The sequence below is a fragment of the Hippocampus comes genome, unplaced genomic scaffold (assembly GCF_001891065.2).
Source record: "Hippocampus comes isolate QL1 unplaced genomic scaffold, H_comes_QL1_v1.1 scaffold77, whole genome shotgun sequence".
NCBI classification, from domain to species: domain Eukaryota; kingdom Metazoa; phylum Chordata; class Actinopteri; order Syngnathiformes; family Syngnathidae; genus Hippocampus; species Hippocampus comes.
In genome coordinates this window covers 172,232-189,517 of record NW_017805289.1, presented here as the reverse complement: position 1 = coordinate 189,517, position 17,286 = coordinate 172,232, and the positions used below count along the sequence as shown (strand labels likewise).

Here is a 17,286-nt window from a genome sequence, read left to right as displayed (position 1 = left end):
CCTGTGTGTGTGTGTGTGTGTGTGCGCGCGCGCACTCGGTGCGGTTCGCCATCCAACCTCGAAGTTTAACCACGCAGTATATCATATGAACAATGTCGTACAGCGACAACTGCGCTGTCTCCCAATCTGCAGTACGTCAACGCAAAACAGCTGCGATGGGTTGTTTGGCGCGAGGAATGAAATCATGAACAAAACGGGATTTGCTCTTTGAATGATATATTCAACCCTTTCGGGGACGGCGGTTACTACGGTGGACAGCTTATCATGTTCTCAGGTTATAGGGCGCATGAAAGGGTTAAATTAAGATTTGATTACAAACTTACTTTGAAATAGTGTACACTCGAATTAATACCGTGCAAAGTAGTCGACTTTTCTCGTATTTGGCAGAGGTTATGGTCAAATTTGATTTTGGGCCCGAATTTTAATTTTGAATGCAATTCACAACATTTGACCCGCAGTCAAAGCCTGGCACGACCATCAAGATGCCTATTTTTTATTTTTTTGAACCACAACATAAGTGTTATTACTGATAAAAAGGGGGGGGGGAATCACTGGACACCAAGGTTATCGTTAATGAAAAATAACAAAATAATTAAAACTATAATTGAAAAAAATGAGTGCGTTTAAAAATAAAAGGTCACTGACTGAAACTACATTTTAGCTTTATAAAAGTAACCAAAACCAACTGATTGTAGTGAAAATGTCCTCCGCTTTCATCTTTGTCAATTAATATCATAATATCAGAAGAGCTTTGGTGGTTTATTTCAGGTGTGTTCCTTTCAGTATTACTGTACAGAAGAAAAAAAATTGTCATCTTTGTTGCACGACACTCCTCAATCTTTCACTTGAAAAATATGCCATATTCCCCAAAAATAAAAAAAATAAAACTAATACTAAAAATAAATAATACAAACTAAACCAAAACAAATCATTTTCAGAATTAAAAAAATAAATAAAAACTAAAACCCGCTGTAAAAACTAAGCAATTTAAAACCACAGAAGTCTTAACGAAATAAAAACTAAAACTGACACACACACCTCCAAAAAAAAAAAATTAAATAAAATGAAGCTAAAAGCGTAACATAAAAAGTGAGTTTCGTTTTTTTTTTTTTTTTTTTTAACTTTACAGTCACTGTAAACAACTTTGAAGAGTATCAAAATGCTAATGCTAGCTAACGCAACAAGAGAGTTGACCTGGCAGGTCCGTCAGACCATTTGAAAACGCTCTCTTAAAAGCTGAGTAGTCGGTTGAATATTTTATAAAATAGTTTGGGCGGTGATGCTCATGTGCTGTATGTTAAAAAAAAAAAAAGCATTCAAAAGTGAATGGCTCAGAACTTTTCACTCAGAACTCCCTCGTGGAGCAATTATTGTGTTCCTAATACTTACGTTTTTGTTTTTGGAAGTACCGTAATTTATTGTGTTACAATAGAGGACTTGTAGTGGAGTGGTGGAGTGCTCTCAAGGGGGTGCGGGAAGAAGGGGTACAGTGGGAGGGGGGGGGGATGCGAGCATGTGAGTCTGGGCAAATAGCCCATGTTTAGCCTCATGTGAAGCCAAGTGTAAAAGCCCGGAGGGCACATCAGTCAAAAGCCCAATTTTCATGACCCCCGCCCCCCCCCCCCCAAAAAAAAAACGAAGGGCTTTTGTAATATTTAAACAAACCAGCTCTAAATACGCACACACACAGACAAAATTTTACGCCGTTCTCTAGCATCTGTGATCCCGCTCGTGGAAGCGGCGCAGCGGTGATGTCTGGCAGAGCTTCACATGATCATGTCAGACATGACTGATGCCTCCAGACCGTGACCGGGGTCCAGACACGGCGAAAATGCTCACACATTCATAGAAATGCGAGGAGCAGGCGTAACGTGTGCGACTTGAACTGCTTTGGAAACACAATTCTGCGAATGTCCACGAGGCACGCCAGCTTCTGTATTATTATTATTATTATTATTATTATAATATATTTTTCAAATTTTAAGATGTACTCACTCCCTCGAAGCGTCAGTCAAACCTTTTCTTTGTGCACAGGATTTCTAGCTCCGCACAGAAAAACATATTCCTTTGCTACTCCACTCAGCTTTCGAAAACATCGGAATAAATGTTAATGTATTTTAACAATAAGGTTTATAAACACCCAAAGTGTTTTCAACTAGTATTTCATACGACCAAGATCCTTTGAAAATTATGCAGTGGTATTAACTTTCCGGGTGAACATTTACGTTTTATTTTTTTAACAACTTGAGATGCTCCATTTTTTTTTCTTCATACTAGCCCAAGGACTGACATTCGAGCACTTGCCAATTCGGTACCGACACTTTCAATTGTGGGTTGTCTTAATCTTAACACTTGGGGGCATTATGTCAAACACTCACACACACACACACACACACACACACTTGATATGAGATGAAGAAGAATGCTAGCAGGCTAACGGTTAGCATGTCGTCCTCACTGTTCTGAGATTCAAGGTTCAAATCTCGGCACCGGGCTTCGCATTTACGCGTTTGTTTTCTCAGGGGGTCCTCCGGGCTCCTTCCACGTTCCAAATAAATGGATATGATGTCGATTGACGACTCAAAATTACTCTTCAGTATGAATTTAAAGTGTGGCTAGTTGAGACCGCTTGTGCCAGCTCCAGCTCACCCGTGACACGTGTGATGACAAGCGCTATGGGAAACAGATGACGATAGCGGATGATATTTTTTCTTTCTTCAAGCTCTGACATCACGCTAGCGCAACAATAGAGCTGTCCTGGCCGGTTCAGCAATATCAGAAAACCACCAATGTAGATATAAGTGGGGGTCACCATGGCAATAATCCGTGTCTAGCCAGTAAAAAAAAAAAAATAGGCAGGAATTAAAATAAATGACATTTCGAAACAAAATCTTCCATCTTAAGCGGATATCAATCATCGAGTATCTATTTAGTAAACGAACGGAAACAAGGCTGACTTGATCGGTTTACCCAGAAGAACTTTACGAGCAGACGCTTTGGCCGCAAAAGAGTCGTCGTATCATCTCGGCATCCAACGCGAATGCGAGGACGAGGACGTCAGCTTTCCGTCTGCGCGTCTTTTAGATGAGCCAAACCTCGTCTGATGTTTATGGAAATCAAAACGCTTGATGTCATGGAAACTGTGAGAGTGTGAAAGGAGCCAGACGTGTTGTCTAATCGTTGCAGGATATCAGTCGTCATCAAGTATTATTAGTGCGCGTTATAAGCAGACTCCATCGGTGCGCCCAGTTTTGTGTTTTGCAGCCATTCGGCTGGTAACTGAAAACTTTTGCTGTTTGGCCTGGTTGAATATTTGTCCTTGGAAAATCAAAACTATCAAACACCTGTGAGGACAATATCATTTTGTATCGAGTGGTATCACACCACCATTTACAGGACGATATCATTTGAAATTGCATCCCCAAAAGGGAACTTTGCACCCAGTTTCCACTCTGCCGTGCTTCGTTGTGATTTTTTTTTTTTTTGTTCGCTTGGGTCACATTTAAGTTCTTTGTTGTCTTTAAGAATGACATTCTTTCTTTCGAAAATATATTTTTTAAACATTTATTATATTCTCACCTTTGTGACGGCACAATATTGGAATCAGATTGTGCAAAAAAGTGGAAAAAAAAATCGACACAGACACACTGTTTGTTTCGAAACTGTATTCCGATTCAAACAACTTTTTTAAACCAATAAATAATCTCCTCCCCCTCGTCTCCAAAGATTCATCATGAGATATTTACATTATAAATTAAACAAGAGAATACATTCCGCCCTATTTTCAGATCTGACAAACAAATGTGAAGCAGGATTGAAAGCAGATTGTACTTATGCTACATGAGGTAAAAAAAAAACAAAAAAAAAAAAACAGCGGGACATTTATATCCTGATATGTAAACAATGTGGCGTTTTTTTTTTTTTTTTCCCCTCAAAGTGAACAATATTTGGACTGCGTCGGTTGTAACGGTTTTACAAACAAGCATTCGGCTTGCTGTTTCCGCTGCCATTCAAACACCGTACATGAGCTAGATGGCACATAATGAAACAGCCCACTGACAAATAAATACAATGAACCATTGATATTTTACACCAGGGGGGGCGTGTGGGGGGGGATGCTCGCCCTTTCCCATGTTGAGTAAACCATTACTCCGACGTCTCTGCGCGTTGGAGGCAAAGGGAGCCAGCGGAGCGACACATTCTCATACGGCCACTGGAAATCCAAGACAGATTAACCAACAAAGCCAATTGCGCGTGAGACATGTTGGCCGCAAACATTGGCTTGATGTTTAACCAGACGAGAACTTTTGTCGCCTCTGCGGGAAGAAGGGGAATTCAGTTCGCCGCCATTCAAAATCGCGCTTGTTTTCCCTTCCAGCGCAACCGAAAGTTGGCTGCCTTTGCCTCTCGGCTTTCGTGAGCATCAGTTCATGAACTTTCTTGGCAGGGTGGGTGATGGGGGGGTGGGGGGGGGACGCTCCAGTGTCAAGAACGACGACGTGAATCACCTTCCCGTGCTTTTGAAGTGTCAAGGTTGGAGCATCCTCGTTTTCGAGACCCGTCAGCATCAGATATTGTCAGCTCCCGTTGGTGATAATCACAGAGGTGGCCTTGTGTCCCTGCATCTGCTCGGCCTGCATCCTCACGTGTGACGCCACGTCGTACTGGACCCCTCCGCAGGCCAGTCCCGAGTAACTCCTGAGACTCTCCGGGTCGTACAGGTGTTCCAAGGAATACCCAGTCAATGCATAGGCCGCTTGCCTGTCCATAGGTTGCCTCTCTTGGGACGGATAGAGCAGAGGACTTCCTTGAGGTTGCGACTGATGAGGGGACAGATCCGTCTGCATGTAGTCTTTGGTGAGGGGAAGACCGGACCTGGGGATGACATCAGAACTGGGGCTGCTGAGGCGAGAGAGGGAGCCGGGACTGGTTGTGTTGTCGTCGTTGTCCAGAGGACCGGGAACTTTGACGCGGTGATGGAGGCGCTCGGAAGGGAGGTCGATGCACGGGGCGCCGGGGCCTCGGCACACCACGCTGGGCATGGTGAGCTGCGAGTGATGCGGGAGCGAGGAGTTGAAACATGGACTGTGAGTCTTGGAGACGTTGAGCGGCGGTTTGTGCTGCTGAAGGCGGCTCTCTTCCTCTTTGATCATCTGCTGCGTGGCGCGGATTAGGGTCTCCATCTTACTGGGCTCTCGAGGACTGGCTTGGAATTGGTCGCCGTGGTACCGCTCGCCGGGATCGCTGGTGGACCCGCCGCCGTCCGGCGAGCTCATGATGCTGTCTTCATCCCAGTGGCCTCGTCCTGTTTAAAAATCGGAGAAAAAAAACAAACATGACGTGGTAGAACAAAAACTTGCTTTCACTTCCTGCCAGCATTTATCTCTCGTATATTTTATTGGCAAGAATGCTTTCTGCCCTGAATCTGCATGCGTGTCATGGAATCACGCAGACAACAGTGATTTGGGGCTACGCATTGTGAAATGGCTTGGCTTTCAATTTGAGGCCATTTTTTTTTTTTCGAACAGATGGTAGCAATCGACACACTGGCAAGAGACGGCATAAACAACTTAGCATGTCCCGTAATAACATTTTGGAAAGCGGCTACCAGGGGGGGCAGGAAGGCCAGCGCTATTTCCAGAAACAGATGGTTGCGGCGTCAACCCAAACGCCTCACCGTGGAAGGCGGCGTGGTAGGACGTGATTTCGTAGCCCTCGTTGTTGTCCGCAGATGGTTTCGGAAGGGCCAGCACGGAGCGCGTGGCATCCCACCACACCTCTCTTCCTGACTGGGGGGCTCCCAGGAAGTATCGTCCGCTCTGACATCGAACCCGATCGCAGGCGGTCGCGAGGGGACGGGTCTGGGCGTGGGCGAGATCCTCTTCCAGGAGACCCAAGCCGTAGCACAGGGAGCCAGAGTCCGGATACAGCCGGTAGGCGCACGATGCCTCTGCGGCCTCGCTGGGATCCAACAATTGAGGCGAGGCGGCCTCCGTCAGTGGGCTCCCTCCCCATTGGCTGTCTTGGTCCGACTCGGAACGCTCTGGATTGAAGGCTGAAAATTGCTGGAGACGTAAGAAGACAAGAAGATGTGTTTGGAAGCTCTCTGACAATTAAGCCTGGCGTTCTTCCCCCTTGTTTTGTTCTATCAAAGTCGATTACCTGTGGGTAGGGTGACACTCTGACTTTAGCTTTTGGCTGGGTCAGACGTGACTTTGTGCTCTTCCTGTCCTCGTTGAGGCTGTCAGTGTAAGGAAAAGCCGGCTTGGTGGGGCTCATTTGGTCCAGGGACAGCTGCATTCCCTTGTATTCCGTGTCCCTTTTACACATCAATACAAAATGCTGTCAGGCGTCGCGTAGAAAAGCTTAAGCTAGCATTTATCCTAATATCCCGCCACGGATTGACCCCGTAACGTGATGGGATCGCAGGATTCAGCCCTTGGTGTGCTGTGATTTATCATTATCGCGGTTTTCTTCTTAGGAGTGCAACGGGCACAATTTTTAAATGCTCTTCTTCCAGCGTTCAAGCACGATTGCCTTTCGGCAAAACTAAAATCCTGTTTGATTTAGAAGGATCTACACGTCGGACACAAAATGGACGCCGATCGCGGCGATCGGAGGTCAACTTTGTATCAATGCGTCTCGTTCGAGCTTTGAATAAGCTACTGTGGTTTGATAAAGAGATTTCAGGGGTTGACATTTTCGAAGAATAATTCCAGTTTGAGTATAACTGGTTGCAAAATGGAAATAAATGATCTGATTGGTGATTACTGTAGTCTGCTGTTGGTGTTACTAACCAGTCTAATTAGTTTTCAACTATCCAAACTGGGAGCGCTATTCAAAACAAGAAGGCTAACAAGCTAGCTAAAATCGGAGGTTGACTCATTAACCCGTTCAAGAGATATCGTTCAGCAACAACTGGAAAGCTATCTTATTTAAACTGGGATACTGGTCTCTGTAAAAGCAAACATAAACGGTCCAGGTTGTCGTCAGTCTTTCGCCCGACGTCAACCAGGGATTGACTTCATCTCCCGATTTTACATCGTAGGTTTCCCAAAACAACGGCTCAGTGCAAAACGCGTGTCCAAGACATTTCGTTCACTACATCCAAGCCATAATCCTCCTGACATTTGAGTCTGCCTTTTAAAAATATTCTCAATTGATCCTGTTAAAATATATGACATGAATGACACCTGCTTCTCCGCGCTTTTGACAATTTCAAGCCAGCACGCCGGTACTGAACTCCAGCCAAAGTGTCAGCGCAGAAGGTAGCGACAAGGCTCCCGTGTCAAGTGCTCAGCAAACATGAGCCTATTATAACTTATCACATCAACAGTATGTAATAGCAGCTGCCTGGCATTTGAAACCCTCTGGCCCATCCGTGACCCCGCGTCGCCGGCCTCTTTAATAGGCCTCTAAATATGACCCATTCTTTATGTACAACACCTCAGGAGAAAGGCTGTGTTTGGATAGCCACCAGCGAGTGAGTGTTATTTGCTCTTGCGAGGTGGAGTTGCGACGCTTTCGTCGGGATGGGGCGGGGGCATCCTATCTGCACCCTGCTGACTCGTGGCTGAGCCAATAATGTCGGGCCATTGTGCAAACTCAGCTGTGTTAGCCGAATTCCACCTCGGGGTCAATGTCAGACCACCTTGCGCCTGAAATGCACCAGCGCTGCGGCTCCTGACATCTTTTATTAATGACGTCTTGTTGGCTGCTTGTCCGTAATTGTTTTGCTCTCGAATGTTAAAACAACGCCTGCCATTGCTTTGTTTCCATCTCGATTCAATGAAGAATGTCCGTAATTGTTTTGCTCTCGAATGTTAAAACAATGCCTGCCGTTGCTTTGTTTTCCCTCTCGATTCAACGAAGAGCCATATGAATGTGGATGCGTTACACGCACTTAAATATGAGACGTTGGATGAGCCGAACGGAACAAGGCGAACCCGCCGTGTGCTCGCTGGGAGATAGCTATTGATTGCTAGTCCCCCGTTCGATCGACTTTGCTTTCTTTACACTGCCGATCGATGGCGGCAGTAGAGGCTTTTTGATGGGGTTCAACCCCGATGTTTGTCTTGCTGTCTCGGAAGGGTCTGAGTGTGATTTGTGCTCTCATAACAACAACTTCTGCCGCCGTGTTTGGTAGATTTGTCAGGAAGAGAGCATTTTGGGATGTACCTTTTCTACAACATACATAATTTTATAATCTGTCTTGGATGAACATAACGTCACGGTGGTGTCCTTGTCAGTTTTTCATAGGATGCTTAGCACAGAGTCAGCCCGGTCACGAGGTTTAATTGACGTCTTCAGGGCTAATGACGCTGAAGGCTGCGTCTTTTGTCGGATCTGACCGCAGCGTTTGATACGGTGGACCACGGTATCCTGTCGGCTCATTGGCAGCACCAGATGGATGTTAGTGGTAGCGCTCTAAAGTGGTTGAGATCCTATTTGGTAGCTTGGAGTCCTATTCTGTCCCACAGTCTTTTGGTGTTCCACAGGGTTCAATTTTCAGTCCCCTGCTTTTTTCATTGTATTGATTTGTCTTAAAATACATTTTGACTGTATTGCTTTGGACTCGACTTGAGACTCTCATTTTTTTTAGCGTTTTATGGTGTTTACTGTTTTTATGTTATTGTTTGAATGATCTTTGTTACTGTACGACTAATTTTCACTCCGTTGTACAGCACTGTGCATGCAACAATGGCTGTTTGTAAGTGCTCTATGAATAAAATTGAGTTGAGGATATGAAATCACATTTTCTATTTAATGAAGCTGAATCCAAACTTTTTAAATATGATACCCTTATTCCTTTCGGGGAGAATTCAGTTTACACTCTTGAAGATGGTGCCTTGCTCAAGGGCACCTTGACAGTAGCCGGCAAGCATCATCTTTCCAACAACGAGCTGCCATTTCTACATTATCGTCTTCAAACGGACTCCAACCCGAGTCAGAGTCCTTGATCATAAGCAACTGTAGATTAGAAATGGACACTGGCCATCATTTTCCTAATTTACCGCTTTGTGCGCCGCCACGTTTTTTGCAATAGTTTTGATTGACAGCGGGGTGCATTGTCCACATAGGATCCAGGCATGAGGCGTATCTGTGGATAACAGATTCCATGCCAGGCATGACAATATGTGTGGTATTTTCTATACGTTGTGTTTGCACTTTTTATTGTGTGTGCTCTCAAGTCTGTTTTTTTATATGATCTCAAATGTGCATATTTTCACCTCTTGTAAGTCTGATCCATACCCGCTGTGGATAAAAGGGGTTTCTGATTTGCTTGTTTTAATCGGAAGTGGTCTCAAGTAGAGGGGGAAAAAAAATCGAAACCGTTTCAGTCAGCTACATGCATGGATTGCGCAAGCGGAAAATTCAATTTCACTCCCTCTCATCACTATGATTTTCCATGTGACCATGTGTAGCATCTTAGACATGATACTTCCACCAAATTTTTCATTTATTTTTGTCTTTTTCTTTTTAGATCGCAATTATCCCGTTCAGGGTCACGGAAGAGGCCGGAGCCAACGAAACTACACCCTGGACTTGTTTCCAGTCCGCCACCGTGCAATTTAGTGGGGAAACAATCCCATGTTGGATTGCATGAAAATCTGCTATATGAACAACAAAACGACCAACAGGCCCCATCAAGGTGAGTTTTAAGCGTTCACAAATCGTTTTCGACTCACGTGAGGACGTAGTTGACACTGACGATGCAGTGGGGTCTCGATGACCTGCTGTTGTGGACGATGGTGGCGTAACTCTGCACCCACACCCATCCGCCGTGCTTGGCCAGGAAACGGTAATATTTAGTGGTGACTTGGCCCTTTACCAGCACTGGGGGGTGGGAGGAGGGGGTGGATAAGAGGAATCACACAGATGACAGAGCTTAGCGCGTTTGTGCATGTGTGCGTTTGCGTAATGGTCCGCATGTGTCCGGGCGTACTCACGGAGGTGGTGCGCGCAGCGGAGGTGGAAGATGTCGCAGCTGTGTACGTGATGGTACAGAGTTTTCTCAATCAGGTCCTGCGGCTCATAACCTGTCAGCTCGGCAACCCTGCAGAGACATGATTAGATTCTGTTCAAAAAAAAAAAATGTTTAAATCGAGCCATATTTACGTTTTACTGCCAAGGGAAGGGAAATCTGGTTGTAGTTATCAGGTGGCACTTGCAAACTTTCACCTAATGACGGTCATTTGGAAACGGGCGCTCACCTGGAGTCCAGGAAGATGAGCTTCATGTCCAAACTGGCCCTGAACATAAACATGTTGCTGTGCAGTTTGATTTCGGTCACGGCGCTGGGGGGCAGCGAGTGCCCCACTGCCACCAGGCCCACGTTCTGGTAGCAGCCCTCAAAGGGGGCCATGTCCAAGCTGTACTGGCGGATCTTCAGGTAGCCACTGCAGTGGATCACCTGAAACGGAACATACACGTCGATCACTGTACGATGTCAAAACAATCTCGCTTGAAGAATGGATGCATGATTACATCATTTGAGAAGTGTATTCAAGTCCAAACAATGCATAACGTGCAAATTATTGGTTTATTTGTTGGTGCTTTTTAATGCGCTGTTAAAAACAACCAAAAAAAAAAAATCTGATTTTTACTTTTTCTGGGGGGGAACTAAAACAGTCACTTCAGTTGGAACAACTTTGAAATCAAAATAATTGACATTTATAAGAAACAGTGGGAGTTACCACAATAAAGCATACGAGTTGTTTGCTCCAAAGGAACATTTAGTTCTGTCAATTATTTATTCCTTTGTTGCAAATGCGGGCAAGCCATTTGTCACGTTAGCTAAACTAAAACCATTTTGTTGCATTGACTAATAATTTTTTTAATGAATCCAATCCCATCTTCATATTACCTTATATCCACCACTGGTGAGGCCTGCGTTCCTTTTGGCCAACACACATTTCATTCTCAGAAAGAAAGAGCGCTCCACTTCATATTCTGAAAGGAAAATCATTTTTTTTTCATATATTAATTAGTAGCAGCACATCAATTAAACACAATCGTGCCTGCACTTATAAAACTGTGGAGAAAAAAAAATGTAAACGAAAAAAAGAAGTGACAAACCGAAATGCAGTTTATTCAGGCCTATACATTGACTATAACGCAAATGACTAAAGTAAGCAATCGGAGGGCTCAAGGAAATCAACTAAATACTTCCAGGTGTATACTTTGGCGACATTTACGCACACTGCGCGTCAATCACGCGTCACTTTTAACACTGACACGTCTGTTCCAATGATTGCGTCGCTCGGCACGCTCATGACATAGCAAATAGACAAGAATAATGAGATTCAAACTCAGAATGGAAATTAGTGTTTTTTTTTTTTTTTTTTTTACCTTGGACAAAATGTGAGTGGTACGGCTGATGTGGCGTCAGGACAGCTGTCATCTCGTCGTGATCAGCTGGGTGAACGTATTCATAAATACTGTTTCCGGTCAACTCTACCTGTGGAGAACAACTCCGATCAAGAACATAAACGAGCGCATGCAAAAACGAAATAAAAAATGAACAAAACCGACCTGGGATAGTCCTAAGTGCACGGACGCGGTCTCTGAAATGTACATTATTTTCCCATCCGGAGCCACAACGAATATAAAGCCATCCAATGTCTAAACATAAACCAAAAAAAAGTGGCATTTGTTAGAAACCACTTTGCATAATAACAATAATAATAATAATAATAATAAATTAGGATGAGAGACCTGCAGTAGATGAGAGCCCAGCTCACGCCCAAGATTATCCAACGGTCTCGTTCGATTTGTATGACCCCACGCTTCACCCAAACCTGCAATAATAATAATAATAATAGTAATAATAATAATAATAATAATAATAATAACCAAAATAAAAACAAATATTAAATGCACTTGCATATTTAAAAAAATAAATAAAAACGGCATTTCAAGTCAACGTCACACTGTTCTACATTTAAATGTGATGTGTTGTGGCTATCGTGTAAAAAAACAAAAAAACAAAACAAAACAAAAAAAAAACGTTTGAGAACTCAGTCCACGGGCCAATAAATGAGAAGCGATTACATATTGCCGCTTCATTAGGCAGGTCATCGTTATTTCCGTTATTCGCTATGGACAAAATCATGACTCTTATTTATCGTCATACAAATAGAGTCTTACAAATGCGTGACAATGACAAATGTAGAGCCTTTTAAAAAAAAATATGAACACGCTGCATTTTATTCACTTGTAACCGATTTAGAGAGAGAGAGAGAGAGAGAGAGAGAGAGAGAGAGAGAGAGAGAGAGAGAGAGAGAGAGCGTTTTTGCATGTTTTTTTTTTTTGCATGCAAGGCCGAGCGTTTGTGTGCGTGTGTGCGTGTGTGTGTGTGTGTGTATGTGTGTGTGTGTGTGTGTGTGTGTGTGTGTGTGTGTGTGTTTCCTCGCGCTCACGTGGCTTAAGGTGATTACAAGCCCTGCAGGGCCCTCGCCATAATAGCAGCGCCTTGCTCGCAGTCACGCAGCCCGCAGAGAACTGCCTTACATGTTATACCGGCATAAAAAAAAAAAAAAAAAAGAGAGATGAGGATGGAGGTCTTCGCTTTATTTGCAAGGCTGCAAGCTCGATCAATGTCACATACACTTTAGCCGAGTCTTCGACTTGCAGTGATTGGATACATAAGGCCAAAACTGCTCCGAATACCGCCGCGCTTCCTCCGATACGATACACAGTCGGTTGAAATGTTTTTAAATACGTGCTTCGTTAGATTATTATTTAAAAGTGGGGGAGGGTTGTTTGTTTTGTTTTTTGACGTGAGTTGGAGTTTGTGGACGTTGCTTTGTACTGTCAAATTGTTCCTGATGAATTCGCTTATTAGTGAGCGATATGAAATGAGGGTTATGAATTTTTGTCGACATATATTTTTTTAACAAGTTGCATTGACCAACCTTCCAAGTGTTTAACTCACACCACATTAAAAAAATATTTATAGGGCCCCGCAACCAAAATATAATCAAACATGCAGTGCTGGCTCACCCTGCGGGAAGACGATCCTCATCTTCAGGTAGCTGGTGGTCAACCGAATGATGGACGCTTTGTCCAGCTGCGACGTAATGGCCGATGGGAGCGGCAACATTTTGGCCAGCTCATAAAATTCACTGTTCTCCTTTTCCCGTCTAGTCCTTGCCGCGGTTTTCGACTTCTCCTTCATGTCGATGCCGCTTCTTCGTTGCTCTCGCTGCTGATGAGTGTGACGACGATGATGATGACGATGATGCTGATGATGCTGATTGCATATGCGGCCCGGTGTGCTCCTTTCACATCGACGGCGCGCTTTGCCTCCTCGCCATCGTCAATCAAATAGTCTGATTTGTTTCGTGTTTTTTTTTTTTTAGTCAAAAAGAAAGATGCACTCGAGATATTGGATATCCAGCATGTGTGCGTGCGTGTGTTTAGATATCCTTGGTATTCCTGAGATCCACAATCATGCGTCCGATGTGCAGGCTTGCATCCATCGCCTCCTGCACAACCCAAACAAAACGTTATTGCTGCTCTAGCCAACTGTGTGAGATTTTATATATATATATATATATATATATATATATATATATGCTGCAGAACAAAATCAATTTAAATTATGTAAATGCTAAATCAATCACCATAGGCTCTAATATAAAGTAACCAGCAATTCAAATCTCTCAAAGACTGCCATATACAGGAACGATTACAGCAAAAGAGGCAGGAAATATTAACCGGCACTTAAGTTTTCGCTTTCATGTACGTATTTATAGAATGACATTTTCTAAAAAGATTTTTTTTTTTTTTTTAATCCATGGATTGCTAATGTACACCCGGATGGCTGTATTTGTTGTAATAGGAAATATTGCCTCCACAATAGGGGCAGAGGTTGCCCAGAAATAAATGTACACCAAAAGTTATTGTAATCGTTGTAATTTAGTTACCGGAAAATGTTGCCCAATTTTTTTTTTAACTCGTCTACATTTATTTTTATATTCTTTCATGTTCGTCGGGAAATGGGATAAAATAAAATGGATCTGTTATTCATTATATTTGGTTGAACGGAAAATAGAAGTTTTTGGGGGGCGATGGAAAATAGAAGCCAGAAAAAAAATCACGAGATACAAACTGATACTTTTTAAAATGTTTTTCTATTTTTTTTCTTGAACAATTCGCAACAGGAAATCATTCATTTTTACATTTTTTTCAAAGAATTAATGGCGTGGAATATAAATTGACACCCTAATTTATTTGATCATTTGTATGTAATGTGACGAATGTTCGTGACATTAAATTAATTTGTTTGTGTTTTTTTTTGTAATCATCAATAGCGTCGTAAATTCGAAATAACATCAGCCTGCATGCACACGCGTTTTGTCAAGCCGCTTCCTCATACACGTTGTTTGAATAACAATCATAATAATAAAAAATAAAAATAAAAATAATAATAATCGTGTGATGTTAAAAAAACATAATAGTATTAAATGTACCGCGGTCGCAGATACAGACACTTGCTCGACATCAGTCATGCCAGTCGCGACATCTTACCTAGCCTGCTGGGAATTTCACCTGTCCCGAACCGGCTCGGCCGAATCGTCCCAGTTCGGTTCCCCTTTCTCAGCTCTTCCCGGAGTTCCACCTGGAAAGGTGAACACGCGGCCGTGCGCTGCATACACCTTCCCAAATTACAGGCACGCGCAACGAGTGGCATATGCGTGCCCTCGACGAGGCTCCTTCGCCTTCACTTTCTCACCGTGCCTCGCAGGAGCGGCTCGGAACACGCCCCGCTGCTCTCCCATTGGTCACAAGCTCCCATTCATTTTTCCTGATTGGGTAGTTCCCCCTAGTGGGCGGGGTCTTAAAGCTGCCCAGCGCGTGGACGCCACTTGTGGCCGTGCGACGTCGCACGAGTGAGCTAAACCGACGATTTTGTTGTGTTTTTGTCATTAGCTGGCAGCAGTCTGATGGGAGATTATTAAACGGATTATTTTTTTAATAATTAAAATAAACATATGAATAAGATCATTTGAATCAACGGCTCGGGATTTTTTGGGGGGCCCAATTTAATGAGGTTATTACTATTCAACAAGTATGTGAATTAGTCGTGGCGCAGTAACAAATAAAGCCAACATTTTGCCAATCTTCTTATTTTAGTTACATAGTGAAGCTCTCAAAAATGAGCAACGTTGGGAAAATAAAATGGAAAGGCAGTAAAAGATTATGATGATGCACAAGTCGAGGAGAAAACCGAAGCCATGATAATAATCATGAATCCATGTTGTCTTGTTTCGAGTGGCTGAACATTTACATGCAGTCCACAACAAATCATTTGATAAAAGTAGTCATTTTGATCATGAATATTGTTTTTTCATACTCATATTAGACACTTTGCATGTGTCACTCAGATTGCTGTCCGCCCTGACGTAATGACGTAAGCAAAAAGAAAAAGAAAAACCCATGTTTTGCGTGGCATTACGAATAACATTTTGTTTTCCTTTTTTTTGTATATGATTCATGAGTAATTATTCAAAAGAAATAAAAAATAAAATCTTTGTATAGCATGGTAGGGGGAGGGCGCACAATAATGATATAAACACATTACATTTAAATAGCCTGCCTTAAATAAACTAAAAAAAAATATTTTAGATGGCCAAAAATGAATTATTATTATTATTATTTTTAACCTAAAACAGTAATTTAAGTCGGGAACGCTTTAAAATGTAAATCATATTTGTCTCAAGCAATTCTTTGCTCCAAGTCAATTTACTGAGTTAATGTTTTGACTTAAAACTTCAGTTCAATACAAGGTTCTGTAAACTTATTTCTATGTTGTAAAATGCTTGAAAGCCAACTTCCACAAAAGATAAACGAAAAAATTTTCCCTCAATTGCCCAACTCAAAATCTTGACATTTTTCGTTCATCCAACTATTTTTTTCCCCCGTTTCTCTTTATGTGCGTCACTTAGACGTGACGTCACAGCTCCGCGCCTTTGTATAATCTGCTGCTTAATGAGCATGCCTGTTAAAATATGGATATATTTGATAAAACAAATTTATTTTTACTATTTGTTTATATAATATAGATTTTTTAAAACTTGATCCCGCCAAAAAACCTTTTCAGAAATTCGAAATATATTTGATAAACAGAACCACGTCAGTTTGCTCAACTTCGTCAAAAGAGTCCACACTGCCATTGTCCACTCGAAAATGTTAAAATGTTGAAACATGACAGAAATATTTTTCAACATAATGCAATTTCTAGCTGTTTGGGTTTTCGTATCAAAAGGTTACTACTATCCGCCAACTGAAACACGGTTAGTGTCGCAATATTCACAATTAAACTTAGTATTTTAACGACACTTTCAAAGTCAAGCTGCCCCCCCCCATGCTTTTTTGTGCCCTCCCCCTCAAGCCCCCAATGCAGCGCTCGGGCATGGAGAGCAGAGCAGTTTGGGCTCGGTCCAGATCTCCTGCACTATAGTTGGGCCTCCGTCAAACACATTTATGGGCGGATTAATTTCCACTGCGGGAATCAGATGAGAGCGCCGCTGCGCATGGACATTTTTAATTAGTTCGCCCGAGCTCAAATGGAGAGCTGCTGTGTGAGCATGGGCGGGGCGGGGTGCTGGGGGCTGGTTGGGGTGCGGGGCAGTGTAGGGGCTATGGGGTGTTCTGTGACGAGGGCGCGGACGCATGATGGTGAGCTCATTACGCACATAATTAGCCCTGAAATTGATGCTGCATTGTGCCATAATTGGAGATTTCTCCTTCTGACGCTCTCTCTTCGGTGCGCATGCGCAGGAGCGCCCCTCGTTTAATGACTTCCGATGGACTCGGAATTAGCCTCACAAGGCTTCACCTCTTGATTATTTTCTCATTTCTGACACATTTACAAAAAAAAACAAAAAAAAAACAACAGATTCGGAATTAGAAGAAGGTCCCCCAAATGCCAAGTGGACTACAGGTAGACGCATGAGTGACATATTTTTCAAATATGTAGCCACTTAAAACAACAAAAACAAAACACCTTTCAGATTAATTCATTCAAAACACCAGCTGTCAAGTGCAGGCTAAAACAACAGGTGAAGTTATAACAACTAGCATTTATCTGTGTGTGTGTGTGTGTGTGTGTGTGTGTGTGTGTGTGTGTGTGTGTGTGTGTGACCCGTTCGAAACATGCTCCCCTATATACGTTTCCGAAGGTATTTTGGTGAACGCTCACTTTCTAAGCCTTGAGCCTTCCTGACCCCACACACACACACACACCCCAACCCTAACCTAACCCTCACCACTGCATTA

General features: G+C 43.0%; 1 protein-coding gene across 1 annotated transcript; it reads right to left on the bottom strand.

Annotated features, from left to right (window-relative positions):
* Positions 1–3,650: 3,650 nt before the first annotated feature.
* Positions 3,651–14,707, bottom strand: LOC109516794 (single-minded homolog 1-like). Its single transcript, XM_019871579.1, has 12 exons — positions 14,536–14,707; positions 13,006–13,490; positions 11,719–11,801; positions 11,536–11,625; positions 11,353–11,461; positions 10,868–10,953; positions 10,215–10,414; positions 9,951–10,057; positions 9,690–9,837; positions 6,163–6,319; positions 5,678–6,065; positions 3,651–5,305 (listed from the first exon to the last, which is right to left on the bottom strand). Exons 2-12 carry the CDS (start codon positions 13,178–13,180, stop codon positions 4,578–4,580), a joined length of 2,271 nt encoding a protein of 756 aa, XP_019727138.1. The 5' UTR covers positions 13,181–13,490; positions 14,536–14,707; the 3' UTR covers positions 3,651–4,577.
* Positions 14,708–17,286: the final 2,579 nt, after the last annotated feature.